We start from the raw sequence: 12,464 nt of genomic DNA, 5'->3' as shown, positions 1-12,464 counted from the left end.
ATTTTCATTCAGTTTTGTCCTGCAATGGACAGAGCTTTGCTGTTCATGCATAGCTACTGTACTGATGCCTATACATATGTGGTTAAACCAATATCATTTCACGTTCTGCCATTTTAAAATAAATGCATAAATAAATAAAAATCTCTCAGTATCTTTGTGGATGCTCTTGTATATATATCAGCACCCGAACACCATTCATCCTTCCTTGTTTTATGGATTACCATATAGAAACTGTATTATTTTTATTGTTTCATTTATGCTGTGTCCTGCCTTAGGTGCACAATGTGATAAAAAACGATTAACAAAATCTATAGATAAGTAAACTGAGTGCCCTCCTGAAATTCCACTTTTGTGCAAACTGGAGCATTTCAGGAATGCAGTGGCACAGCATAGTGCCACTGCCACTTACCTGGGTGGTACCAGACAGGGCAGGGTAGTAGTGAGGTCAGAACTTCGTGGGCACACTGGTGCAGTGCTAGAGGGCTTCACACAGCCCCAAACTCAGCTTGCCCTGCCTCACCCCCACAATAGCCACATAAGTGGCAGTGACACAGCACTGCCCCACTACCTCAGCTACACCTGGTGCCATGACACACCCCAGTATTTCAAAAGCAGAAAAACCACAGTGTGTTGATGAAACATGTATACAGACTAATTTACAGAGGAGCTGTGGGGGAAAAGAAGAACCTTTCAGACCATGCCTAGAAATAATGGGACAAACAGAAGCAATCATGGGACAAAGGGGAGTGTGGGTGAGCCCTTAGTCAGAAGACTGGGTAGTATATTTGCTCCAGGTTTTGCACAGTGCCACACACAACTGACTGCCATCCTCACCCACCTTCGCCAAGAGAAGTAGCATACTACTGAAAATATGCAACCAAGATAGGGTAGGATTAAAAAGGTAAATGGACCCCTGACCATTAGGTCCAGTCGTGACCGACTCTGGGGTTGCGGCACTCATCTCGCTTTATTGGCCGAGGGAGCCGGCATACAGCTTCCAGGTCATGTGGCCAGCATGACTAAGCCACTTCTGGAGAACCAGAGCAGCACCTGGAAACGCCGTTTACCTTCCCGCCGGAGCGGTACCTATTTATCTACTTGCACTTTGACATGCTTTCGAACTGCTAGGTTGGCAGGAGCAGGGACCGAGCAACGGGAGCTCACCCCGTCGCGGGGATTCAAACCGCCGACCTTCTGATCAGCAAGTCCTAGGCTCTGTGGTTTAACCCACAGTGCCACCCGCATCTCAGGGTAGGATTATTCCACCCTAAATGCAAAATGGGGCTTTGATAAAGTACAGCTAGATTTTTATTTTACATGTGCTGCTCACTGAGTGACATTTATATGTAGCTTCTGTAAAATGCTTTTTCTATTAAGCTGTAAAATGTAAATTTGGACCTCAACTGTACAGAACAGAAAGTCTCAGGAAATGGTATAACAACTTCTTTCATTCTGCTTAGTTTCGATGAAGGTAGGATTGATTGACAATCTTTATTACTCAACAGCAGTTGTTCAGTGGCCTAAGGGAAATAAGCCTGAGCTCAGTTCCAAGTAGACAACTGTCCAAATTACAGTATAGCATAATCACAGTTAAACCTTTTTTGACAAGTCCCACCAGTGGGGCCAAGAGCCTATAAAGCAGAATAACATGCTATGCTTTGAACTACAGATAGGTAGCCGTGTTGGTCTGCCATAGTCAAAATAAAAAAAATTCCTTCCAGTAGCACCTTAAAGACCAACTAAGTTAGTTCTTGGTATGAGCTTTCGTGTGCATGCACACTTCTTCAGATACATATTTTGACTATGCTTTGAACTGATATTCTTAGGTCAAGTTTATTTACTTTCTTTTCACACTAATATTCCACCATTCTCCAAGGAATTCAAATCCTCATACAACATGAACTTCACAACAACCCTGTGTGGTAGGTTGAACCAAGTTGTCTCCTGCGCAGGGATTTGAACAAGGGTCCACAGGTTTGCATAAAGTGTACGCCAATTCATTTTAAATGTTCTTGAGAAAGTCTCCCAATACTGGAGTGCTTTCTGGAGCAGAAAGTCCTTGAACTAAATGTATAGAAGTGTAAAGGTCAGATAACTCCCTTTAAGTTCTTCTAAACAATTTCATGCCAAAGAGAACCAATATATCATGAGATCCTTGGAAGCAACAGGTAGAAATTGCACCAACTTTTCTCCATTTTCAGATTTTCATTCGACCTTGGCTGAAGTATCCAGAGATGAGCCTGGCACAAAGGTTCCACTAAGGACATCTTTGTGTTCAATCAATGTGAACCAACTATGCAGCAAGATGGTAGATAGAGTGGGCAGGCTGGTTCTTTGCCTTCACACTCTGTCCCGACTATAATATTGCTGATTACTGTTAATATTACTGAAGCATAAAGGGCATGCGTTGAGCAGTACTTCAAGCACAATTTCAGAAATATGAACGTTCCCTTTCATGCAAGGGTGGGGGACCCCTGCATCTGGAATACGATAGGCAGAGGTGCCATGGCACAAAATTGATGCATAAGTCAAGTTATTTGTCACTGTCAACATGTGTTATTTGTGCCAATTCCCATTCACTGGAAATATCACCACTGATGCTCAACAATGTGTTCATCTGCACACAGGGAAGATACCATGTATATTTGAAATGTGAATTTCTTCCTTTGAATTGCTGGCTGGCAATGCAAAGGATCTTTCTCTTCAAATGAGCTGCTCCTTCAAAGGAAAAATGTTCCTCTGCATCATCTGATGTCATTGTGACATCAGGTGATTGACAGTGCAGGCAGCTAGCTACAAACACAATTGAGGATTATACTTTATGCATCTGATGAAGTGAATTCAAACCCAGAAAATCTTATGCCATAATAAATTTGTAAGTCTTTAAGGTGCCACAAGACCTTTCATGGTTTTTGATCCAGCAAATGACAGTCTTTGACTAAGTCCCAATTCAATCAGTGGAACTTAGGTTACTCACAAGCGACAGAAATCCCATTGATTTCAATGGGACTTAATCAAGATTACAAATGCAAGGCTCATATCAATGCAGTTATGAGCATGTTTTCTTAGAACTAAATCTTATTCTCTTTGCCATGGCTTACACACTAGCAGGGCTGGCCCAATACATTTTGTTGCTTGAGGCAGAACACGGAATGACACCTTCACACACACATCAAGGTACATAGTACTAAAGGCTGGTCAAGTTATTTTGACACCTCAGCCAATACATCCTCAAAGCATCTCTCCCTGCATGAAAAAATACAATTTGCTGTCCTTTCATGACATCTAACATCTTTCAGCTGCCTGGGGTGACCACATCACTCTGTCTAATGATAGGGCTGTTCCTGCTCACAGGTAGCAGTATGCAGAATTCCATTACTTTCCTTTCCAAGTAGTTGTGCATGGGATGGCAACACAAGAACAAGCTTTTCCTGCAGTGGCTCCCCATTTGTGGAAAGTTTTCCTCAAGGAGGTTCACCTGGCACCTAAAGATATATAATGAAGGCGCCAGGCAAAAACATTCCTCTTCAACCAGGCCTTTGGCTGATTAGTATTCTATAGGCTTTTAAATGTGTTTGTGGGAGGGGGGGTGTTGTTTTGTTGTTTTGGTTTTAACTATTTATTTGTGCTTTTGCCTTGCATTTTTATCTTGTGAACCGCCCTGAGATCTTGTGATGAAGAGTGGTATACAAATCGAATTATTTATTATAATAATCCAAAACATGCCTGTGAGAGAGTAAGTCCAACTAAATTCAGTGGTAAATGTGCATGAGAGCAGACTGCATGTCACACAGTCTCTGATTGGCTGGATTGTGTCCTGCATTTATAGGCATGTATGGCAAGAATTTAAAAAAATCCTTCTTAACCACTAAATTGAACAGTGAACACTGTTTTATTACCACATGCATTCACTTGAGTGTGCTTGTAGGACATTAATTTCACACATGGCTGGGCATAAATACAAACCTGGTTTCCAATTCACCCTTACAAAAGATGTGTCAATTAAAAAAAGAAAGAAAAAGTTTCAGTCTTGAGTAAGAGGGCAAAAAACCTCAGTTTGCAGATATACTGAACGAACTGCATCAAGTCTACCAATTGTGTAATTAATCGGTTTTAAAAGATACACAATGATCAGGAAAATAACATGTACAGTGGTACCTCACAAGACGAATGCCTCGCAAGACAAAAAACTCGCAAGACGAAAGGGTTTTTTGTTTTTTGAGCTGCTTCGCAAGACGATTTTCCCTATGGGCTTGCTTCGCAAGACGGAAACGTCTTGCAAGTTTGTTTTCTTTTTCTTAACACCGTTAATACAGTTGCGACTTGACTTCGAGGAGCAACTCATAGAACACGGTGTGGTAGCCTTTTTTGAGGTCTTTGAAGACTTTGGTGATTTTTGAAGCTTTTCCAAAACTTTCCCTACACCGTGCTTCGCAAGACGAAAAAAATCGCAAGACGACAAAACTCGCGGAACGAATTAATTTCGTCTTGCGAGGCACCACTGTATCTTAGGGTGGACATGTGAAAGCAACCTAAAGAAATCTTAGAGATTAGTGGCCTAAAAGTGATAGAGATGCTGCCTTTCTAAGAAGGCAATGGCTACTTCAAGACTACTGCTATTTTGTGGGTGGAGTTCAATTCTGTGCTGGTAAATTCAAGTTAGGTTATTAAAGTGGATTTGGTGCTCTTGCAAAACATACTTCTGCTGCTTCTTCTTTGAAATGGCTTTTGTGACAAGGGAAATGATGAGGAAATGCACTGACAAGTGTGGGATAGCAACTGTTTGAAGCAATGTCACATAACTTCCCTACAATAAAGCAGGATGAATGCTCAATAAACATCCAACATTGTATAAATTCCCAATAAACTTTGGGGATTGTAGCCTATTAAATTTTACTACAGTAGACCCATTGTAATAAATGGACCTAAGTTAGTTGTGTTTATTAATTCCAATAGACTTACTCTAAGTATGACTAACACTGGATAAAACCCTGTGCAAACAAATCAGGACAAATCCTCAGTAAACAGGTCATCCATGAGTGACTTATGTGGTTAGTTAGTTTAGAAAACCCAGCACATCTTCAGATTTGCTGAAGTACAGATGGTAAGATTTTGCCACTGCTCCCCTCCGAAAATGCTTTGTCTGATGCATTTAAGATAGCTGCATTAAGAATGACCTGAAAACTTGTAAAATTCATTGTCAACAATGTGGTTTCACTAAACCAGAACAGTGCAACACTTATTTGTTTTGCTATTTGAAAATCCACAGCAGATACTGTCTGACACCTACAGGCTACCCAGTGTGGGCAAAATAAACTTAGGCAGAGTGGAAACGTTCCCAGAAATCAACATTCTCAGTCAATTGTAATTCTTACAGTGGTGACTAGCACACTGATATGTCACTGTTCCAGACACCTGCAAGCAAGACTACAATAATGATTTAAATACTAATTAATGCTGCTCTAAACATACTACTAGAGTCAGCACAAGAGAAAGAACGATAACCATACAAAATTTGCAATGGCAGATTCAAGTCTCCAAGATAAAGGTACTGCTTCAATTACATCTACCTTGTTTTGTTGCCATAGTTGCAGCTAACATCCTTAAGGAAGCTATTTGAAAGTGCCCTCAAAAGAGGATGTCCATTATTAGTTAGATTTCCCTCTTACACACACACAATTTTTCCATTTCCGTCAAATTTCCATAGACCTCCTCTTCCAAACAACCACCTGCTTAGCTGCTACATATCTTTGCATCCTTACTCTAAAAAGAAACTTGGGCAACAATTAAAATTAGAAAGTTTAAAAAAATACAAATCTTTAATATTCTGGACATTACATGCTAGGGATTTGTCTCTTTAACAACATGCCCGCTACAGAGAGAAAACCAGAGGGGAAAATCTAGAAGGTGATAGGACTTTGCTGAATGACTAGATTATCCTTTTGTAACCTTGTACTATTCTCAATTGACAAGTCCAGAAAAATCTAATACAGTGGTACCTCGGGTTAAGTACTTAATTCGTTCTGGAGGTCTGTTCTTAACCTGAAACTGTTCTTAACCTGAAGCACCACTTTAGCTAATGGGGCCTCCTGCTGCCACTGCGCCGCCGGAGCCCGATTTTTGGTCTTATCCTGAAGCAAAGTTTTTACCATGAAGCACTATTTCTGGGTTAGCAGAGTCAGTAACCTGAAGCGTATGTAACCTGAAGCGTATGTAACCTGAGGTACCACTGTACTGTATAAGGAAAATAAATATGGGTCAGGTGTATTATAACAGTTTTGGTCTTATCCTGAAGCAAAGTTTTTACCATGAAGCACTATTTCTGGGTTAGCAGAGTCAGTAACCTGAAGCGTATGTAACCTGAAGCGTATGTAACCTGAGGTACCACTGTACTGTATAAGGAAAATAAATATCGGTCAGGTGTATTATAACAGTTTAAATTACAGGTCAGTGTAGGTGGAACAGATTAAAATGTTCCATGGAGCCTAAATTAAGGCTGATTCTAGATAGGGGCTTAATTTGTTACTAAAATATCACAAATGGATCATTAACACTTATTAAAAATTATTGGATTTCTTCAGAAAGAGTAAATCCATATTAAATGGGGCAAAAAATTAGGCTGGGATTTTGATGCCGATGACATCATGTGGACACTACAAAAATGTTCCCATAAAAAACACCTTCTGGAGCCCGCTCCCCCCAGATGTTTTTTGCTTCCCACTATAAACCATAGTTGTCCCCAAAATAAGACCAGAAAGCAATGCTATACAGTATAGGGCTGAGCTGAAATAGGACATAGTTTGCAAGCATTTTGCAGCTCCCCTCAAACACCCTGTGTCTTCGGTGAAGATGGGGAGCATGGATTTAAAAGGACGTGGAATCATGGAAGCATTCCTATAACCAACACTTCCTGCCTTGCCATGCTGCAATGAAACCATCATAGCCGGAAAGACAAGCGTAACTGTGTTGCCAAGACAACTGCGGACAATACTCTGCATCTTACTGCACTGCTATGCTACCCTATGGTGGTTCCACAGTAGCACAGATATACAGGGAGCGTCACTCCAGTTCCTTAGCAACAAGGATACACCCCTTCACAGCACTCTGAGCTTGACTGGCCTCAGTGACATCACCACATAACCAAATCTCACTGGTTATGGAGTGCTGTTGCGTCACTGCATTATGTAAATGAGTCCTGACTGGTTGACAGAACACCTGGGGAAGAAACAGTAGCAGAGCAGGACGCTTAGAAGGTTTCAGACAATAGAAAGTCCTCTCCTTTGGGGGTGAAATTTCAGCAAAGTCTTGGTACTACAAAAGTGTAGAACAGTTTAAGGGGAAAAAATTATGAGCAAATAATATTTTAACCATGAATTCAAATAAATGAAAATGAATGCCACATTCTGATTCTAACTTTTGGAGAAATGAGTGAAGTAAGTCTTATGTAAACATACAAAGGAGTGGATTGAAAGAGATTTCATTTTAGAACTAATTCAGTAAGAGGAAGGAACAGCTACTATTTGAAAATACAGCACTAGCAAATTGGGACAAACTCCCTAAAGTATAGAACAAGCCACCTTGAGCTTTGAAAGGGCAATAGGTGCAGAGTAGAATCTATTAACATGCTTCTGCAGTAGAAAGGCTAGAAATTGTTAGATGAAAGGGAGGGTGAATACATTTGTCACCACATTGCTTACTCCATTCTAACTTTTTATTATCAATTTCCACAGAAGGTCAGCCTGGTGCCTATAGTAGAAAATCGCATAAATTTATTGGCCTAATGCCAATGGAGTTAATGTTGCAAAGCTTATAATTTATTTTCAAAATCCAAACCGACAATGCAAAAAAAATGCAAGTTAAGCCGGCAGGAATCTTTGCAAATAATCATTGTGTATTAGTTATATATGGAATTTTACATGGGGCCAGTGCCTGGGGAACTATCAGCAGAAGCTTTAGATCTAGTGATGGCCCATTCTTAAACAAGATGAGAATATCAACAGCTGCAGCTCGTCTCACCCCTACATTGCAAGCCCCCCTCTTCTAAAAGTCTTTATCCTGCCTTTCTCTCCCAACAATGGTGCCTCTCCTCAAGGCAGGGATATAAAAGTACAAAAGCCCTATCTACTTTTATATAAGCCTATGTTCCTCACCGGAAGGCCCTTGTGGTGGTGGCAAGCTACACATTGTGAGCTCAAATTATTAGTTGAAAGGGTGAGGGGAAAATGCTGCTGCCCCACCAAAAGAAATAGTGTCTCCAGTCAGACCATTGCCCCTACATTTTCCTTTTGGAGGAAGCCCAGCAAACAACCTAATGAAATGGGCAAGAACAGGTAGAATTTATATAGCAAGGAAGGGAAGAAAAGGAAAAAAGAGAACTATGTCCAACACAAATAGAAGGGGGTGGACTTCAGTAAGTAATCCACAGATTAAGTAATTGGAGTCTCTCAGCACTGCCTCTTGCTACTCAAGCCCTGTGGTGGGATGCAGCTCAATCTATGCTACTCGAAGTCTGTGGACCTGTTTCAATCACATGTAGCCAATTCAGTGTCCTTCATGTTGGACTACAACTCCCATTAGCCTCCAGTCAATAAAGCCAATTGGTCGGGGATGATAGGAGATGTAGTTTACAATACCTTGGCTGCCTTTGGTTTAGAGAATACTGAGTTAGACAGCCCGTCTCATTTTAAGATCACTTCCTATGTTCTCACACTAGGCCTTTATGCAGATGTATAGAGTGAATTGTAAAATTCATGGCAGATCCCACAATCCACTCTGGAGTTTTGGTACAACATAAATCCAGATTCTATAACCCTCTCCAGTGACTTGATGGAAACTTTTCAGGGAGTGAGATGAATTAATGAGTGCTACTCATTTCCATTATCAATCCTTATGCCTCCTTTTAAACATAATTTTATTTTTTTTAAAAGCTTTATTCAGTAACATAAGGGTGCTTTTTTTGTTACTTGTACAACAGCAAATAACCACTTCTAAAATCAGCAGTCTGTAGTTACTGCGCCTTTTCTAAAGGCTAGGATATATAAAGGAGGTGATTATATAAATAGGACCAATATAGGTTGCTGAAGAAGGGTGCAAGCTTAGCTGATTTTACAGAGCTTTCAGTTTCAAAACACAGCATAATGTCATAAACGTTGTTTTCATTCCACTCTGTCCAAGCAAGCAGGTTTTGTAAAACACTAAAGTTTGTAGCCATGAATGTGGGATTCATTTAGTTCAGCCAAAACGTCTTGAACAAATAACTCCTACTCTGGAAATTATTTTTTAACGTGAGTAGCCTATTAAGATTCTACATCCATGCCTAAATACAGGGGAATGCCAGTACTTTACCACATATGCATTTCTTGATAAGTAATGATGCCTGTTTAAACACTAATAGGAGTCCATGGAACTGCTGTTAAGTCTATACAGTGGCGTAGCGTGGGTTGTCAGCACCCGGGGCAAGGCAAGTAATTTGCGCCCCCTAACCCGTGGATTTGCGCCCCCTAACCCTAACCCCCAGATGTTGCGCCCGGTGCGGCCGGCCCCCCCTGCACCCCCCACGCTACGCCACTGAGTCTATACACACCTTTCTGTTTTAACTCAAACATTAAACTTGCTATCCACTCTCCTAAGAATTACCTTCTGGCAGCCTAATCTGGTCCCTCCTCTCAGATCTGGCTATTTGGTTTGGAACTTCTCATTTAGATTATTGCAATGCACTCCACTTAAAAATGAATTGGAAGCATACTGTAGACAGTTAATAAGTACAGCTTTCCTTATCATTGCATCTCCATGCTGGGGGAAAGCAGGACCAGTTGAATTCCTGCCTGTAGGATTAATTTGTTAAATCATTCAAGACAAAAGCAGCCTTCATGATGTAATCAGCTTTGGTCAGGGACTGCTACTTCAGTAATTAGAACCAATTAATTCATTGCTGTGCAAATGAATAACACCTTCCAACAGAATCTAAACAGCACGAGATCTTCACAGGATATACCTAATAACTTGGAATGTGGCTTTTGGCTTCAATGACAACAAATCTGAAAGAAAAGCAGAAATCTGGCTGAACATGACCAGGAGCACATGTTCATTGGATAAGAGCTATTCAGCATGAAGACATTATAACTTGATTGCCAAATTAGTAAACGTGAAGCTTCAAGCAAGTTACTAGGGTCCAAAACACCTTTCTGAGCAAAAGAAGAATTTACCTAACTAAATACTCTCAAGCTGTGTGTGTGTGTGTGTGTGTGTGTGTGTGTGTGTGTGTGTAATTTGAATTTGCCATATTCTCTAAAAATATTCTTTCAGTTAGGTTGAGCTGCCAGGCTACAACCAAGTGAAAGCTCATTTACCTCAATGAGATTTACCTTAAAATCTCTTGGTACATTGGGAGACAAGACAGCTGTGGCTTCTCCCACCCCATTCCTTCATCAGTCCTATCATCTCAATCCCTTCACCCGATCTGACTCCAGGTGTGCTTCAAAGGAGGTAGGGGGAAGGGGGGAAATGATCTAGGATGGGAACAGGCAGCAGAAGTCATGGCTGCCTTGGGAGATTTAAAGTTATAAGAACGTTATTCAGGTTTGAATGCAGCAATCTTACAATCAGATGAACAGCCTGTTCAGCACTCGGAAAAAGGGCAACGCCATGAGGCAGAGAACTACAGCTAGTTTATACATCTTTTTATGTAACTTGATTAAATTAGTAAGGCCCAGGTGGATTCTAGGACTAAAACTGCCTGATATGAAACATTACCCATGCAACTTCCAATTAAACACCTGCCTAAGCAATTCTTACCATTATTTGTAGATGCTCATCAGTTTGCTGAGTGTTAATGTACACTAGTAAAAATGATTACTTTGTAAAAGCCAATGCTACTATTTTAAAAATAAAAAGGTTGTTTTGAGTGTGTATTAATTATCCACTAAAATTATACGAATGGCTGGACAAATTAACAGGTTTGACCACATAACTGAGGGTTATTTCCTTCTTATTTTGACTTACATGGGAGAAAATCCCACGAAGTGCAATGGAGCTTACTTTCGAGTAGACCTGCACAGGACTGCACTGTTAAGAGTCTGGTCACTTTATCACTTATCAACTCACTGCCCAGTGGACAAAGGGGCTGTAGCTCAATAAGAGACTATCTGCTTTGCTAGCAGAAAGTCCTGCATTCAATCCCTGGCAATTTCTCCAATTAAAAAAATAACTAGGTGGCAGGTGATGTGACAGACTTCCGCCACCCACAGTAGACAAAACTGGGCTAGTGATGAACAAATAATCAGATCTGGTAGCATATAAAACAGCTTATGTTTCTATGTAACAGGCCCTCAGAAACTATCCCTCAGGCTCATTTTTTTAAGCTAGGATATTCTGTTTAGATTAGGATATTCTGAAAGATGGTCCTTTACAACACATTAAAGCATTTTCTAACACTCATCATAGCTGAAGTTTTAAAGATTCCAAAATGTGCCAGAGAAACAGACTTTAAGAGTCTGTGGCCGTTGGACAGTGAGCTGCTATGAAGATAAGATGCCAAGGTGGAAAAAGAGGTTCCTATATTTTAATCATCAGGCACAAGGAGAGTATCAGCAGCTGTGGTTCTTCTCACCTCTGCAGGATAAGTGGCACCCGTCAAGAATCCAGCTTCTATATAACTATGAAATATATGGCAGTCAAATCCCCTTTGGTATACGGTCACTCTGTATGAGGAAACTTTCAAAATGCAGCACAGAGCTTAAACAGGAGAAACTATCTCACAGTGCAATCCTCTCACCATGTCCACTCAGAAGTAAGTCTGATTGAATTCAGTGGGTCTTACTCTCAGGTAAGTGGGGTTACAATTGCAGCCTTAAGGAAGAAACTACCCACAGGAACTTGGCATGTGGAGCAAAGTCTCCCTCCATTCCCAAATAAAGATCAAGTTGACTTACCCATCCTCTGATATTTTCATCAGCTTCAGTCTTTAAAAATCTCTGCCATTAAAGGTTGGTTCCCTGAACCACATCCACTTTGCAATCATTCCGGGGGTGGGGGGCACAAAACAACCCAAAATGCCCTTGTTGAAATTCTTTACAGAGGTGGGGAGGGGGAGAGAGAATCTTCTGAGCAGCCAATCAAGAAGCGTTTGCCAAGACTGCACTCCGTACAAAGCACATTTAGCTTTGTATTCAACAATATGCTCTACTAATAGTTAACATAAATCATTAGGGTAACTTTACAACATAAAAGACCAAACCATTTAATCTGGATTGTTCTTTTATATATCCCCCACTTTGCAAGGTTGCCATGCAACTGACTTGTAGCTAAGCAGCAATAAGTAAGTGACGATGCTATTGCTCCCTCTAGTGTAAATATGCATTATTATTTATTAAATTCATAAAAGTCTAGAAGCAATAATTTACCACCCCAGCCATCAGAAGGAAACCACCATGCATTCCCCAAAGACCAGAAGAATTACTTATAAA

At 40.6% G+C, this 12,464-nt stretch overlaps 1 protein-coding gene across 10 annotated transcripts in view; it reads right to left on the bottom strand.

Moving 5' to 3' along the window:
• Nucleotides 1-12,229, bottom strand: part of KALRN (kalirin RhoGEF kinase) — a 501,553-nt gene extending 489,324 nt beyond the window's left edge. For 4 of the 10 annotated variants that reach the window (XM_081188017.1, XM_081188032.1, XM_081188033.1 and 1 more), the window contains exon 1: nucleotides 11,931-12,209. In XM_081188017.1, coding sequence (XP_081044143.1) covers nucleotides 11,931-11,934 — 4 coding nt within the window. In that variant the 5' untranslated portion in view covers nucleotides 11,935-12,209. Of the gene's footprint in view, nucleotides 1-11,930 lie in introns of all 10 variants that reach the window. The other 6 variants (XM_081188034.1, XM_081188035.1, XM_081188018.1 and 3 more) reach the window with 4 other exon arrangements.
• Nucleotides 12,230-12,464: the final 235 nt, after the last annotated feature.

This window comes from Podarcis bocagei (assembly GCF_964188305.1).
Source record: "Podarcis bocagei genome assembly, chromosome: 1".
NCBI classification, from domain to species: Eukaryota; Metazoa; Chordata; class Lepidosauria; order Squamata; family Lacertidae; genus Podarcis; species Podarcis bocagei.
This window is presented reverse-complemented; position numbering and strand designations above follow the sequence as displayed.